The following is a 17,500-nucleotide window of genomic DNA, read 5'->3' as shown; positions in this document are numbered from 1 at the left end:
TTTACGCTCTCTCTATCTCTCTCACTCTCTTTACGCTCTCTCTATCTCTCTCACTCTCTTTACGCTCTCGCTCTCTCTCTCACTCTCTTTACGCTCTCTCTATCTCTCTCACTCTCTTTACTCTCTATCTCTTTCACTCTCTTTACGCTCTCGCTCTCTCTCTCACTCTCTTTACGCTCTCGCTCTCTCTCTCACTCTCTTTACGCTCTCTCTCTCTCACTCTCTTTACGCTCTCTCTCTCACTCTCTTTACGCTCTCTCTATCTCTCTCACTCTCTTTACTCTATCTCTCTCACTCTCTTTACTCTCTCTATCTCTTTCACTCTCTTTACGCTCTCTCTCTCTCACTCTCTTTACTCTCTCTCTATCTCTTTCACTCTCTTTACGCTCTCTCTATCTCTCTCACTCTCTTTACGCTCTCTCTATCTCTCTCACTCTCTTTACGCTCTCGCTCTCTCTCTCACTCTCTTTACGCTCTCGCTCTCTCTCTCACTCTTTACGCTCTCTCTATCTCTCTCACTCTCTTTACGCTCTCTCTATCTCTCTCACTCTCTTTACTCTCTCTATCTCTTTCACTCTCTTTACGCTCTCGCTCTCTCTCTCACTCTCTTTACGCTCTCTCTCTCTCTCTCACTCTCTTTACGCTCTCTCTCTCTCTCTCACTCTCTTTACGCTCTCTCTATCTCTCTCATTCTCTTTACGCTCTCTTTTTTCTTTACGGCATTTTTTCTTTTTTTAAATTTTTAATATTAATCCAGTTTCTCTCTCTGTTTCGCTCCGTACACAGAGCAAAGACAGTTATCGTTCTAATACGACTGGCTGATCTCACTGTAACAGAGAGAGAGAGAGGGAGAGGGAGAGGGAGAGGGAGAGGTGAAAGAAAGAATATTGTGAAAGTAGAGTGTAGTATGTGTTTCTACATTTAATTATTAAGAGTTTCTGAGCAGTGCAGTGAGGGTCAGTACAGGGTCAGCACTCAGAGAGAAATCACCACCACACTAATACATACTACTATAAAAGACCTGGGGTGTGTGTGTGTGTGTGTGTGTGTGTGTGTGTGTGTGTGTGTGTGTGTGTGTGTGTGTGTGTGCTCGATAACACGGTCCCGCAGTCTGCTTATAGTAATTGTACTGTAGACCTTCAGCCTTAAATAACTGCTACTGTTTACCTTAAATAATAGTTACACTCACTACGTGCAAAACAGAGAGACCCTCTGAGAGACACTCAGCATTTGATTAATGTCCAGTCAAGTAGAAGTTTCGCCTTTTTCAGCACCAGAAAAAAACTGAAAACATACTTTTCCACAAATTTCAACAAAAGCCTCAACAGCTAAATATAAAGTTCAGTCTTAGAAGTTGGTCGCATTTTCTGCTTCTTGTGATCCAAGTAATCCCATTTTTTTGAGGTCTGGACTCCGGGGTGGTCAGTCCAGCCGCCTTCCTTTTCTCAGTGAGGGCTTTATGTGAAGCCTGGCTTGCGAGGCTGTGACCGCAGTAACTGACGCCTTCAGACAGCAGGGCAGAGTCTTGCATCCGTATCTTAGCCTTGTTATGTCCGTTCGTTACCTCAACGCAGTCTAGATTAGATGGGTGGAGTCCACTGAAACCCCCCCTGAGAGATGTGCCCAGGGCGGTTGGATGGTCATTTGATTACAGGAGTGTGTTTAGAGTGTGGGAATGGATCATGCGGTCGGGATGCACCTGGTTTGCATCTGCCTTTGCAAAGCAGCTCGTCTTATCTGAGGCTAAGCCTTCTGCTGCAGGTCGACCACACACACACAGTGCGCTGAGATAATGATCAAATGAGCTGCTCCTGAACTGCCGACCTCACTGAGCCTCGAGACACGTCTAGCATGTGGGCATGAACTATCTGAGCATCTGGTTCTTTCTGTACTGCCAGCATTTGTTGGGTAAAGTTTGTTCACGACTTCTTAAAATTAAGATTAAAAGTAAGATGAAAAATGTTTGTATGATACTAAACTTGTGTGTTATATTAAACATCCAGCAGAGCTTGAGCCAAAATAGAAGATAAAAATATGATAAAACACAGCTAAAAAATGCTGATCATACCTGTCTGAGAACTGTATGGGCGTGGCTAATGAGCATCTTGATTGACAGCTCTCTGTCCAACACTCCTAGCCTGCACCCACTCTCATACGGAACTAAAATCATTATCCAGCGTTTACGTCACGGCAGTTGGACAAACAGGCGAAGCCTCACGTCGATAAAGGAACAGCGAGCAGTTTGTATATAGATAAACAAACAAACAGGCAACAGGCGGTTACAGACAGGTGGTCTCGCCTGCCAGCTTTCGTCTACGCTGGGTTAGTTTCAGCTCGCTATGTTTGTGTTTTGTTGGGCGGGGCATCAGATCTCAGCCTTGTGATTGGTCAGGAGCAGCTTACAGAAGCATTTGCTACAATTAGGACCTCCCAGTTTACATCAAAAACAGAGAAATATAGTAAAATATATTGGTCATTTATTGGTCACTGGACAGTTATTCGAAGGTTTGGCTCAGTTCATGATTACCGTTTGCCTGCAAGAACAAGATTAACATAATGAATAATAATTAATAATAATAAAACGTAGATTTAGCTTCCCTGAGTGTTTAGTAAATTGAACAAATTCATTTTGTGAGCCGTGTAGATGATTCGATTTTTTTCAGAAGATTTCTATCTTTATCTAAAAAGTGAAGTTTTATGATCATTAATATGCCCACCAAGTTAGCGTGCTCATGCTAGCATTAGCTTGTTAAGGATTCAAGCGTGTGGGGAACTGAACTTGCTAATGGTAGCGTTATTAGCATTATAAGACACTAACTAAGTGATCAGCTAAATTTGCGAGGTATGGTGGACTTTGTTGGGAAGCAGTGTAGCACGTCTGTGGGAGAAGCCCATCTAGCTTTGTTCTTCTGTGCTTCATCTTCAACGTTAGCTAGTCGACATGGGCTAGTAAAATTAGCCAGTTGGTCGTCGTATTTTGTCCCAACAGACCTGAATCTTCAGCTAAGCGTTGGCTTTAACTTATAGTGGTTGTAATGGTTGTCAGACGACTTCACAGCTTCCCGAGGTTCTTATGTCCAACTCATTCGCTTTATTTAGTAAATGGTTAGTCATTCTGTGAAGGTCTGGTTGTGGCTATGGAAATGCAGCACACGCATGAAATGACTTTTCCACAGAAAAGAAAACAGCAGAATATTAGAACAACGATTAAAAATAAAACCTCTGTTTTGTTGTTTTCAGGTCACTTCAGCTTTGCACTATAATACTATAATACTTCATAGTAACAATGCTTGCTATCCGGTGTCGACCAGAGGAGGACGGCCTGCCCTTCTGAGCCTTCGTTCCTCTCAAGGTTCCTGCCTCTTGCCCTTAGGGAGTTTTTCCTTGCCACCGTGGCCACTGGCGCCGCTCATGGGGGCTCTGACCCGGATTTTCTTTTCTTTTCTTTTCTTTCTGTCATACTGACTGTTCACACAGACTTTTACTTTTCCTTTTGGTTACTTTCATTTCCCACATGTTACTGTTTAAAAGCAATTAAACATTGAAAACATTGTAGTGGGGGTTTTGCTTTTCATTTTGGCCCCAATTCTGTGCGTCAGCTGTGGAAAAATGTCATTTCTGCTGTGCATTTCACTGTTTTCATTGTTATGATTGCATTTCAGTGAGAAAAATCGCACAGAGGAAAGCAAAGAGTTCCATCCTCATTACATTAACATCCACTAAGTGGAGCGTTTTCAGTTCTGTGATGGCTTCACCTTTTAAAATGCATTGTTTTTCAGTAAAGAGGTCAAACAGTGTAATAGAGGGTTTGTTTTTCATTTTGGCACATGTTCTGCGTGTCACTGTGGAAAAGTCATTTTCACATTTCACGTTTTGCCACTGTACTGATTGCTTTTCAGTTCCTCTCCGCAGCGGCAGCCAGCTAGTCTCGTCATACTTCCAGTACATCCAAAGCCACATTGCACTACACTTTATGTACCAGGGATGTACAGTATCACAATCATATCAGTATCGACTAATATTGGCTTAAAAATGTTGCCTTGGACAAGTTAAAATCAGTTTTAACTAACATTTCAAACTAATATTTGATGATGTGTTTAGAGCTTAATGGGCTACTACTATAAAATAGTTTTAATTTAATTGATTATACTGCGTTCAAAAACTTACACAAATAAAATGAGTTACATTTCTTCATCATGCTAAATCCAGTTTGTCATTTTTATAATTGTATAATTATATAGCTATACTTTTATATATATATATACTGTTGTTACACGCAGCCTTATGCCAAAGTTTGGGCGCACTTCTGCACATATTTTATATAGAGAAGGACCAAATATATATACATATAGTAATATATAATATTTAGATATATATATATAATATATAGATATATTTTAGAGCATAAAATATGGCTTGTGCAAAAGTTACAGCACATTTTATATTTTATGTTATACCTTTTTTCCCAAAATTCAGCAAAAACAAAAATTATGCACTAAAATTTGCAGATAAATATCATGTTTTAGTTCATTCTTCGTAGAGGGTGTGTGTCAGCTGACCCTCTGGTGCATTATGGGATACTGGAATGTAGAAATATAAACTAGGCACGCAGATATTTGTCGTTAATTTATTCAGTAGGCTACTCTGGGTATTTTGGGGAGAACAGTAAGTTGTAACGTGATAGATAACGTACCATAATTATGTAGGAGACAGTAATATACCCGAGTTATGTATCTATATTCATTGTGTGTCACTTTTTGTCCACTTGTTGTGTCAGTGAATGTGTGTTTCCCTCAGTTCTGGATGTATTTAACTCGATTCTTTCCTTTTTTCCACCTGCGGCTTCACTCTGCGATAAAGACGGCACAGCAGACACAGAACAAAGCGCCGAGCGAGAGAAAGCGCAGCGTTTGAATATTCAAACCCGGGCATGAATGGACAGGGACGGGTGTGTTTGTAGAAAAGAGCTTTGTTGTATTGTGGCATTGTTGCATTGTGGCGTATTTAAGGGGAGTTTTTTGTAGCGTGTGATGAATTTGAAACACTCGACCCTGTTAGACAGGGCTAAACGCTGTTCCTGTGATTTTAAAAAGGGTATTCTTTCACAGACGGCTGCTCTTTGTCCCTTTATCCCTTCTTTTATCAGCTGCTCTGCTCTGTATAGACAACAGCAAGTCTTATGCTTCATCATTTGCTAACAAACATTCAAGCACTGGTCTGTAGTTTATGACTGTAGAGGCGAACACTAATCCCAGGTTAGGGGAAATATAAAGGAAACCATTGAGTTTGATAGTGACGCTTCCAAGAACATCAAGCAGGTCGTGTTGGGTTTCCGTATTCGGTTTCAGCGGTGGATTGTTTTATTGGCTTGTTTGTAGTACTTGTTTTACTTGGGGAAGAATCTAGGGCAAGGACAGGTGACCGAATAGACAGTACTTTTGCCCTCAGGTAGTGTTACATAGGCTTTGAATTGTATTGAACATGAGTTATTTATGTATTTACTATTTAAACTTTTACACAGCAGTTCAATATGAATGAAACCAGTATTGAAACTGGTACAACAGATTTCCCTGCGATCGTGTGAACAAAAGCCAATACATTATCAATGACTTTTGTTTTCACAAGAGGGAAACAATTGAAATGTATTTGTATGATTGTAGTAGGGATGTTCATGGGAACATGAGTACTTGGCTGACCGTTCAACGTGTCAATATTCAAATACCGAATTCACTTTTCTCAGTATTCGAGTTCTCGGTTAGGGCTCGTCTCATCACTGTTGCTGCAGCTACAATCCTGCAGCATGACCACGAAAACATGAAAAGATACGTGAACACTTTAGATGCAGTCTCCAAAAAAGACTATGAGGAGAGTGGCAAAAAAGAAGGCGATAAAGTCTGTGGTCCCGCTCCCGCCCGCTTTTCCGTCACACTGAATTGGCATCCAGTATCCGTCTCAGTCTGTTCAAAAATACATTATCCTCTGCTAAAATAATACGGCAGTCATGGTCATCAGGCTCACTGTGAAGTAACTTCATCAAACGCCATTTATTCCAGCAAAGCAAGAATGAAAATATTTGCGGTCGAGTTTTCAAGTTTAATGAGCCACAGGAGTGTATTTTGTACATGATTCGGAAATAAGAGCTGTTGGTTGTTCATGAGGGACGGCGGGTTATAGTTGATTACCCCTGAAAACTCAGATTGGTTCCTATGACCTCATGATCCACTAACATTTATGCACTTGTAGCTCGGAAAACTCACAGAGAAATAAACAAGGAAAACTCTGGGAAAATAATAGCGGATGCTGATGCTGTGAAACGTCCATCTGCTCACTAAAGTAACAATGGCTGACCGCTGAGTGACCCGTCCACTGAGGCGGAATACTGAATATTTAGAGCTGAATGATAATGCTGTTTATACAGAGCATCTATAAATACAGTGTGATGTGTGTTTAGCTGATGGTTGTGTGTTTGGGGGACATTGTGTTTGTCCTGATGATCTGAATGTGTTTCTTTTGTACTAGTTTGCATTGTATTGTGTGTGTGTGTGTGTGTGTGTGTGTGTGTGTGTGTGTGTGTGTGTGTGTGTGTGTGTGTGTAGCTTCATTAACAATGGTTAGATTTATGTGTGTGTCCTCTATAAAGCGTTGCTAGGCTTGTTTGTTAGTGTGTGCTATGAGTGTGTGTATAATTTGTGTCTGCCATTGTCTTTGTACGTTTGTGTGTGTACTTGTTTTGCCAACGTTGTGAGAACCTCATGTCCTCACAATGATAGGACCTGATATTTTGGAGAAGTGAGGACCTTACTAGTGGTATTACTTGGGTACAGTAATCAACTGTAAAATCCTTCATTTGAGTTTCAGATACAGGCTCAGTGGCAGGATAGCATGTGCCAGCAAATTTCATCAGCAAAATAATATTCTTTTCAGAGGAATTCGCCTTTTTACGGCTTCCAGAGGAAATAAAAACATCTATTGTTTTATGTAATGCTGTTTTCTTTTTTAAACCTTTTGATTTCTAGTGTTAACAGAAGGCTGCTTGTCGCTATCGCCTCTATGGGAATCACACTATTATGAACCTAACCGAGATATTATTGAAGGAGCATCTTAGCCTGTTTGCTGTCAGTCGGGAGCCAAACACAAGCACATACCTACATGAACATAATTAGTCTGTTTTATGTATTTTCTTTTAGATACTTGTTGCCCCCCCAGCCCCCTGGCTTGTTATTACACTGTGTTGCCTACACTATGTTTGCGTACATGTTTTAAGGGAGTTTCTCTGTCTGTGCTAATGAGCTTTGTTATTGGTCCCATTCAGTCCAGGAGTGTGTGTGTGTGTGTGTGTGTGTGTGTGTGTGTGTGTGTGTGTGTGTGTGTGTGTGTGTATCAGGTTTGCGCCACACTGTGGTGACCAGATCCTGTTATACACATACATTGTGGGGACCTTTCTGCCTTAAAACATAAACGTCTTTGCATTTTAATTCCATTTTAAGGTGACGACATTGTTTAAGGTTAAGGTTAAGGTTAGGCAAATCTAATAGTAGTTCTGATTAAAGTTTGATTATGTCTCCAGAAAACGAATGGAATCCTATGTGATGTCCCCGCAATTCACAGAAACACGCATAGGTGTGCGTGTGCATGTGTGGATTAGGAGTGGCGCTCGTTAAAGATGAGGAGGAGAGTGAAGGTGTGTCAATTGGATTATCTTGTTTGGGCTTATTAAAAGAGAAGACACGCACTGACCTTTTAAAAGCGCACACACACACACACACACGCACACACACTCATTTACCCTTAGTGCGTGTTGCTCCTGCTACTGTTGCATGTTCTCGGAGAACCTAATACTGCACAAATGCAAAAAATATCCCATATATGCAAAAGAGCCAGAGCACTCTGTGTGTAATATCGACCAGCTGCCCAGGCCGTGCTCTCAGAGTAGCCTTATGTTTTGAATTAAACATTTTTAATCGATTATATTATTAAAAATATCCATGTCGATGTCCGTTCTGCCAGTGGAGTGGTCAGTAAGAGGCTTGCAGGGGTTAAATAGCACTGAGCATCACATCTCTTGCTCTCTCTCTCTCTCTCTGTGTTTCTCTGTATTGATCGTCCACCTCCTGCGCTCTGATCTTGTGGAAGGAGCTTAATTCCCCCAGAGTGGCTCTCACAGTGTGTGTGTACGAGGTGGTCCTCAGGTTAGTGTTTATTGTTGTCTGTTTTTTTCAGCAGCAGATTTTATAAGACTAAACAACACCCTTCTGAGAGAGAGAAGAGCTGAGAGTGAGAGAAGGAAAAAGAGAAGAGGGAGAAAAAGAGAGAGGACAGTGGTATTAATAGTGAGCGAAGAGGGAATTGATTTTAGAAATGAAACAGAAAGAAGGTTCCAGGATGCAGTCCGTGCACAGTCGGCTGTGGGTGGGCGAGCTGTAATAGAGACTGATGGAGGTCTTTTTCTTGGAGGATGAGTAAAAATGGGGACATTTGGGGCACTGAGACACAGTTCCCCCCCCCCCCCCCCCACCCCCCCACCCATTTCCCAAGTGAAAGCTTGGTTGAACTGAAGTTTTAGGATGGCCCTGTGTGTGTGTGTGTGTGTGTGTGTGTGTGTGTGTGTGTGTATACATTGATGTCTATTTATCTATTTATATTGTGGCAGTTTCACTGGTAAAGAAGGCACAGCGAATGCACAAGTCTTTGTAGTCTCTGTGCTTTATTAACCCACTGTAATCGGCAACAGTCACAATAAGCAAGGCTTTTAGCTACCGCCTCACTCTACACTCTACAGCTCATGTCTGCGCTCTGTTAGCGTTCAGCTCCGACTAACCCGTTCTAATGCATAATCACAGCCAGTGGGCTAGCCCCACCCTGCCCCCATGGTACTGCACACACACACACACACACACACACACTCACACTCACAAATACATACATACATACATGTATACATACATATGTCACTGTTGCTGGAGCAAAGCTTTGTATCTCCAAAATGGGAACTTTACAGGAGAAAGAAAAAACCTACTTTACTTTTAATGTGAGTCTATGGAACCGGAATTTTTTCCAAGTCATTTTGGGTGTTTTCTGTTGGTCCATTCGCCATGAAATGTACACACAATATAAAGAGCGACAGGTATTTTTAAACAATGTCAAAAACAGAAAAACGGCAAAAATGGAGATACGAGGTTTTCTTCCGGCAGCAGCAACATGTATGTTTACATATCTATCTATCAATCTATATATATATATATATATATATGTATATATATATATATATATATAAATACATTTTTTATTATTTTTTAAAAAAATATGTGTCAGCCTTGCTATTGTAAGGAACAGATTGTAAACACATTAATTCAAATGTCTAGAAACAGTGAAATATTGGGACTTTCATTAAACTTTAATTAACTTAATTAAATCACTTTGCATTTTATTCTTAGAGTGCACCAGAATTTCAGGTTAAAATCATGAAGCTTAAGGTTTTATGTGTGGTAGAAGTGGCGCGGTGCCACTTTTTCTTTTCCTATGCTGATATTGAGACCGCGAGTATTTGCCGATAGCGATACCAAACCCTTATTTCCACAATAATCAGTAGATTACTGGACTACTAATAGAGCGGATAGTGACGGCTCTAAATGTGGTGTATAGCTGTATTCTCCTCTGAGCGGCGCTGAATAATGGATTAGCAGGTGTGCTATTTGCTGTAAGTTATGCCTGACTGCTTTCATGTGTGTGTTGGGAGGAGTTGGCGGAGGAGTGGGGTGACATTGTCTCCAGGACCTGAAGGAGACACGGTTAACTCCTAATTACTGTAATGAATCTGCTTCTGTGTCTCTTGTGATCTCCATCAGTTACTCTGAGTAACGACCTCGCTGACTGAGCACATCCACACCTGAGCACATAGATCAGGCCGCACCACGGTTAGTCCTGGCCTTTCGCTATGCTGTTAAAATAGAATTACTTTATTGATGAATTGATTAGTGTCCGTCTTTACACGGAAACATTCGCAGTCACATTGAATCTGCATTTCTGACTCCTTTTCTGCTTGTTGCGACATCAAAACATGGCAAAAATGTAAAGGATGCTTATTGATGGACTGAAAGCTTCCAATCTGCAGTTTCCACCCAATTTGAATGAGTTATGAGTCATAAATCATTCATATTATGTTGTTTGCTGCTATTGTTTTCCTCTACGGAAGCTCCATCTCCTCCTCTAAGTCTCCTGTGTGTTCTCCCTAAGCTAATAGAAAGGGGTTTCTGGGAAATGTAGTTCCTGAGAGGCTAATCTGTTTCCACGAAGCAGAAGCTACTGTGCTTCTGTACGGATTTAAGCAGAAGTTCAGTAGAACCAAATGTACAAAGTGGCCTGATGTCCTTAATCCAAATGTAGCCAGTCAGCCAAGACATATTTGGTGTGTGAAGTTCGCTTCTTTAGTTTTGAGCCACAAGGCTACTGTAATTAACAAGTAATGCAAGTTTACACCAAAGGCTTTATAGGGAAGCCTGTTCACTCGGCGGCTATTTTTCCAACATTTCCAATATTTTCCAGGCAGTTATTTTATTTTCAGAAACATATTTGAAGGTATCGTTAATATCTTGCAAAAATCTTATAAATGGTTTGTAGCATTTGGCTCAATAACACACAAAAAAACATGATTTTCCTGTCAATCAGGACACTGCAGAACAGTTTCGGTTTCCGTTTCAGTTTATTAGAGCATTTAACATAAAAGTACAACGTGCAAAATTCAAAACAAAAGCTGTGCTTCATAGAGTCCCAGCAAACGCACTAGCTACAAGCTAACATGCAGTTAGCATGGCGCTATTTGGTATGACGTAAGCTTCCATTTGAGGATGTAACGCTACAACATCTTGTAGCATATTTTATCATAATGTTGAATTGTAACCAGCAAGTTAGCTAGTGGCTAATGTGTTAGCTTGTTAGCCAGTATATGAGCTTGTGGACAGATTAAATCAGGACACTGTAAAGCCCAGGTTTTGTTTCGAAGGTTGTACTTGTGTGATGGTAAAAGCTCTAATAAACTGAAAACGGAAACATGAGGCACATTTTCAGCCACTTCTTATTTTTGTAGTGCTATAAAAAAATAATGAGTGTGTTGAGACCACTGTAACATCCTTACTTGTTAGCTTCATTAGCCGCGTATTTTCACATCAAAAGCATAAAGCATCTCGAAATAAAGAGAACACTTCTGAGAATTTCTCAAAATTATGACTCGGCATAGCACTTTTAATTTACTGTATTAAATTCATTAACAAAAAAAAATCAGGTGCTGGATTTTTAGGTTTTAAGTGGCAGGAATGGGTTTCCATACTTTGGTGCGAAGGACCAAAGAAGAGTTACACAAAAAGTAAGAAAAGATGGAATGTAGAATGAAACATAGAGTGTGCGTAGAGGAAGAGGAGGTGAGGAAGAGGGGATGAAAGAGGAAGAGATGATGGATGTGTGGATGGAGGAGGAGGGATGGAAGGATGATTGAGGAGTGCAGCAGAGATGTATGACTTGAGGGGAGATTGATTAGAGCTCTCGCTGCACACACACACACACACACACACACACACACAGCACTGTCCATTCGTTTGTTTTATTTTTACTGTTAAAATGCCGATTAATCGTTAATCGTTTTTCAGCGGGAAAAAAAATATTCAACTGAAACTTACAAAGAAACCTCAACCATTAAATATAATATTACAGCTTCCATTCTTTTCAGCAGACTCACTCTCAGCTTTTCAAAGAAATCTGCAGGCATAATTTTCTGGTGGTCCCCCAGGTGTTTCAGGTGGTTGCTAGGAGTCAGATTTTCTGTGTAGCTTTTACTCATTTTTTGAGCTCTGGTTTTGACCACCCCTGTTTTTGCTTTCCTTTTATCTTATATCTAACCGCTCTTATCTTATATCATCTCCTTCAGCTGTGTCTTTGTTTATTTTGTTAATTTACGGTTCCGTTGTGTTTTGTTTTCCTTCAGGTCGGCCTGGGCAGCTCGGCGGCTGTAGAATCGCCCGTTTGCGTGCGACAGGAGCGCGTGTGTGTGTGCAGAGATGCTGGCGTGTCTGCAGCGGAGGCAGAACCCGGCCCAGCACGGCCTGACTGGGCCTCAGCATGCTCTCCAGCCCTGCAGCACCAAGAGCCTGGACACACCTCAGTCCAGCATGCGCAAATGTGAGTACACAGACAGCTGCTACTTCAGATATAACTTCTACTGTTTCATTTAAAAAGCTCTATAATGTTCATATGATCCACACAGTCGCTCTGACAGACTGTAATACACTACAGGAAGCGTAGGGGGCGATACGGCTTCTACTGTTTCATTTAAAAAGCTCTATAATGTTCATATGATCCACACAGTCGCTCTGACAGACTGTAATACACTACAGGAAGCGTAGGGGGCGATACGGCTTCTACTGTTTCATTTAAAAAGCTCTATAATGTTCATATGATCCACACAGTCGCTCTGACAGACTGTAATACACTACAGGAAGCGTAGGGGGCGATACGGCTTCTACTGTTTCATTTAAAAAGCTCTATAATGTTCATATGATCCACACAGTCGCTCTGACAGAGTGTAATACACTACAGGAAGCGTAGGGGGCGATACGGCTTCTACTGTTTCATTTAAAAAGCTCTATAATGTTCATATTAGCCACACAGTCGCTCTGACAGACTGTAATACACTACAGGAAGCGTAGGGGGCGATACGGCTTCTACTGTTTCATTTAAAAAGCTCTATAATGTTCATATGATCCACACAGTCGCTCTGACAGACTGTAATACACTACAGGAAGCGTAGGGGGCGATACGGCTTCTACTGTTTCATTTAAAAAGCTCTATAATGTTCATATGATCCACACAGTCGCTCTGACAGACTGTAATACACTACAGGAAGCGTAGGGGGCGATACGGCTTCTACTGTTTCATTTAAAAAGCTCTATAATGTTCATATGATCCACACAGTCGCTCTGACAGACTGTAATACACTACAGGAAGCGTAGGGGGCGATACGGCTTCTACTGTTTCATTTAAAAAGCTCTATAATGCTCATATGATCCACACAGTCGCTCTGACAGACTGTAATACACTACAGGAAGCGTAGGGGGCGATACGGCTTCTACTGTTTCATTTAAAAAGCTCTATAATGTTCATATGATCCACACAGTCGCTCTGACAGACTGTAATACACTACAGGAAGCGTAGGGGGCGATACGGCTTCTACTGTTTCATTTAAAAAGCTCTATAATGTTCATATGATCCACACAGTCGCTCTGACAGACTGTAATACACTACAGGAAGCGTAGAGGGCGATACGGGTTCTACTGTTTCATTTAAAAAGCTCTATAATGTTCATATGATCCACACAGTCACTCTGACAGACTGTAATACACTACAGGAAGCGTAGGGGGCGATACGGCTTCTACTGTTTCATTTAAAAAGCTCTATAATGTTCATATGATCCACACAGTCGCTCTGACAGACTGTAATACACTACAGGAAGCGTAGGGGGCGATACGGCTTCTACTGTTTCATTTAAAAAGCTCTATAATGTTCATATGATCCACACAGTCGCTCTGACAGACTGTAATACACTACAGGAAGCGTAGGGGGCGATACGGCTTCTACTGTTTCATTTAAAAAGCTCTATAATGTTCATATGATCCACACAGTCGCTCTGACAGACTGTAATACACTACAGGAAGCGTAGGGGGCGATACGGCTTCTACTGTTTCATTTAAAAAGCTCTATAATGCTCATATGATCCACACAGACGCTCTGACAGACTGTAATACACTACAGGAAGCGTAGGGGGCGATACGGCTTCTACTGTTTCATTTAAAAAGCTCTATAATGTTCATATGATCCACACAGTCGCTCTGACAGACTGTAATACACTACAGGAAGCGTAGGGGGCGATACGGCTTCTACTGTTTCATTTAAAAAGCTCTATAATGTTCATATGATCCACACAGTCGCTCTGACAGACTGTAATACACTACAGGAAGCGTAGGGGGCGATACGGCTTCTACTGTTTCATTTAAAAGCTCTATAATGTTCATATGATCCACACAGTCGCTCTGACAGACTGTAATACACTACAGGAAGCGTAGGGGGCGATATGGCTTCTACTGTTTCATTTAAAAAGTTCTATAATGTTCATATGATCCTCACAGTCGCTCTGACAGACTGTAATACACTACAGGAAGCGTAGGGGGCGATGCGGCTTCTACTGTTTCATTTAAAAAGCTCTATAATGTTCATATGATCCACACAGTCGCTCTGACAGACTGTAATACACTACAGGAAGCGTAGGGGGCGATACGGCTTCTACTGTTTCATTTAAAAAGCTCTATAATGTTCATATTAGCCACACAGTCGCTCTGACAGACTGTAATACACTACAGGAAGCGTAGGGGGCGATATGGCTTCTACTGTTTCATTTAAAAAGCTCTATAATGTTCATATGATCCTCACAGTCGCTCTGACAGACTGTAATACACTACAGGAAGCGTAGAGGGCGATACGGCTTCTACTGTTTCATTTAAAAAGCTCTATAATGTTCATATGATCCACACAGTCGCTCTGACAGACTGTAATACACTACAGGAAGCGTAGAGGGCGATGCGGCTTCTACTGTTTCATTTAAAAAGCTCTATAATGTTCATATGATCCTCACAGTCGCTCTGACAGACTGTAATACACTACAGGAAGCGTAGGGGGCGATACGGCTTCTACTGTTTCATTTAAAAAGCTCTATAATGTTCATATGATCCACACAGTCGCACTGACAGACTGTAATACACTACAGGAAGCGTAGGGGGCGATGCGGCTTCTACTGTTTCATTTAAAAAGCTCTATAATGTTCATATGATCCACACAGTCGCTCTGACAGACTGGAAGTGTAGGGGCATTTTGTATGGCATTTTTCCAGACATGTAGAGTCTTTGGTAATGGAGACTTACTTTAATTTCACCCTCAACTAATCATATCATATCTATTTTTTGGACATAACTTGGACACAGCCTTCCCTTTATGCTCTTTGAACATCTAACGATGAATGGACCAATAGAAATGGTCCTAAATCTTACAATAAGATCTCATTTGATCAACATACACTGAAGATGTTTCATTCCTTCTCCTGTAAACGTTTCAGAGCATTTCAGAGATATGAAACTTTATGACTCTGACACTATTTTTTTACATTGTGTTGCTTTAGGCTGTCAGACCCAAACTAACAGTGTTTTCTGAAAGTGCACGTCCTTGTCCCACAGCATGTGGAGGGTTTGAAGGGTTTGTTTGTGCGTGCTTGTTGACTGGCAGTGTGGAGCGGACAGAGTGTGTTCAAGGTTTCTGCCCAGCCATGACCTTAAAGTTCAGTAAACATTTGTGGTACACAGACACATACACATATCCACCCACATGGTGTTCCACAGCAGATGCTATCTGGTCTGTGCTAGCTGTGTCTGGCGGTAAAATAAAGTACATCTCCCTGATCTTTTTTGAGACTTTTCTTTCAGTTAGAGAGAATAAATGTAAGCGTTTCATGCTGTTAGAAAGCTGTTTACAGCAGCAGAAAGCTGATTAGCCTCAGGATAACCAAAATACTAACGGCTGACAGCTAAAGGCGAACCTACAGTCTGATCCATTAAGCAGGTAGTAGGAGGCTGTGCAGGTTGTTTCTGATTGGGAATGCATGTGGCACTTGTGGTGTGTTGATGGTCATTTGGCCATACTGGAAGTGGGTTCGGCTTGTGATGGGTGGAAGCACAAGTTGGGTGTTTCTAATAACGTGGCCAGTTAGTGGAAGTACAAGGTAGGTGTTGCTAATGAAATTGCCAGTTAATGGACGTAGAAGGTGGCTGTTTCTAATAAAGTGGCCAATTAGTGGAAGGACAAGGTAGGTATTTCTAATAAAATGGCCAGTTAATGGACATACAAGGTGGCTGTTTCTAATAAAGTGGCCAGTGAGTGAAGCACAAGGTTTCTAATAAAGTGGCCAGTGATGCAAGAAGTGTTAGTTGAGTTGAATCCAGTTAGTTTGAACTGAATTAAGTTGATTCAGGTTCGTTTGAACTGAATTGAGTTGATTCAGGTTCGTTTGAACTGAATTGAGTTGATTCAGGTCCGTTTGAACTGAATTGAGTTGATTCAGGTTCGTTTGAACTGAATTGAGTTGATTCAGGTTCGTTTGAACTGAATTGAGTTGATTCAGGTTCGTTTGAACAGGTTAGACTCTCAACTCAGCACTGCTGCAGCCCTGGGGCTCAGGCTCACAAAGCTCCCTGCTAAACTGATGGAGAGGGATTAAGACTGATGGATGGATGGACGGATGGATGAAAGGCATGACAGAAGATGATTGAATGAGACAGATGAGAAGTGCAGAGGGAGAGAAAGTGGTGGGCTGGTTGCCATGGCTAATTGAATCGATTCCCTCCCTCCAGTCTGAACAGGATTACAGCCACTTCCTCTCTGAGCTTTTATTGAGAGGCAGCCAGGAGGAGCCGGAATCGATAAAGAAAAGCAAAAAGAACGGAACTTTCTCTCCTCTCTATCCTTCCTCACTCTCTCATATGATGAACGAAATACCATCTACATCTTTAAGACACGCCCCTCATTATCATATAAGTGGAGAAAAGGGTAAACGGAAGAGAGTAAACATGGTAGAAACAGGAAAAGTGGAAAAGTGAAAATTATTAACACTGGGATACGTTCATTTTCCCTGATACTCTCACACACACACACACACACACACACACACACACACACACTGACAGTTCTCGTTAGGCAGTGTTAGCAGGTTAACAGCGCTAATGGCCTGATGCAGATGTGAATGCAGTGAGTGGAGCTGCTGACCTCACCTGACCTCAATAACACTGTTCAGTAGTTGGGAGTCACTGTTTATAAATGATATAAAACTGATCTGATTTCAGTAAAACGTGTAAAGTGATTCTAACGTGCTGACCTGCACAAACACACCGACTTCAAATAATCCGTCTGATATAGAGACGCACCGATATGAGGATGACGATCTCTGATTAGTCATGGACATATCTGTCAAAACCAGCACATCCCATGATTTAAATACCTGTCAAATCAAAGAGAGAGCGAGAGAGAGAGAGACAGAGACAGAGAAAGTGAGAGATGAAGATAGGCAGGGATAAAAAAGAAGAGAGCAGGAGATAAAGATAGAGAGAAGTAGAGAGAGAGAGAATGAGAGATACAGATAGAGACAAGTAGAGAAAGGAAGAGATAAAGAGTAGTAGAGAGAGCACAAGAGACATAGAGAGAGAGAAAGAAAGAGTGAGCAATAAATATAGAGGAAGAGAGACAGAGTGAGTGATAAAGGGAGAGAAAAAGAATAAGATACAGATAGAAGGAGAAAGAGTGCAGGAGATGAAGATGGAGAGATAAACATAGAGAGAGACAGAAATATGGAGAGAGGCAGTGTAAGAAAGATAGACTCAGAAATAGAGAAAGCAAGAGATAGAGAGCGAGAGAAAGA

At 41.3% G+C, this 17,500-nt stretch overlaps 1 protein-coding gene across 1 annotated transcript in view; it reads left to right on the top strand.

Moving 5' to 3' along the window:
• The window catches only part of fam222a (family with sequence similarity 222 member A), a 98,446-nt gene that overhangs the window by 47,651 nt on the left and 33,295 nt on the right, over nt 1-17,500 (top strand). The window contains exon 2 of the mRNA XM_017709309.2: nt 11,975-12,168. Within this exon, the coding sequence (XP_017564798.1) occupies nt 12,048-12,168 (121 nt within the window). The 5' untranslated portion in view covers nt 11,975-12,047. The remainder of the gene's footprint in view (nt 1-11,974; nt 12,169-17,500) is intronic.

This window comes from Pygocentrus nattereri, chromosome 20 (genome assembly GCF_015220715.1).
Source record: "Pygocentrus nattereri isolate fPygNat1 chromosome 20, fPygNat1.pri, whole genome shotgun sequence".
In the NCBI taxonomy this organism is placed as follows: Eukaryota; Metazoa; Chordata; class Actinopteri; order Characiformes; family Serrasalmidae; genus Pygocentrus; species Pygocentrus nattereri.
The sequence above is the reverse complement of the archived record's forward strand: the minus strand, read 5'-3'. Positions and strand labels throughout refer to the sequence as shown.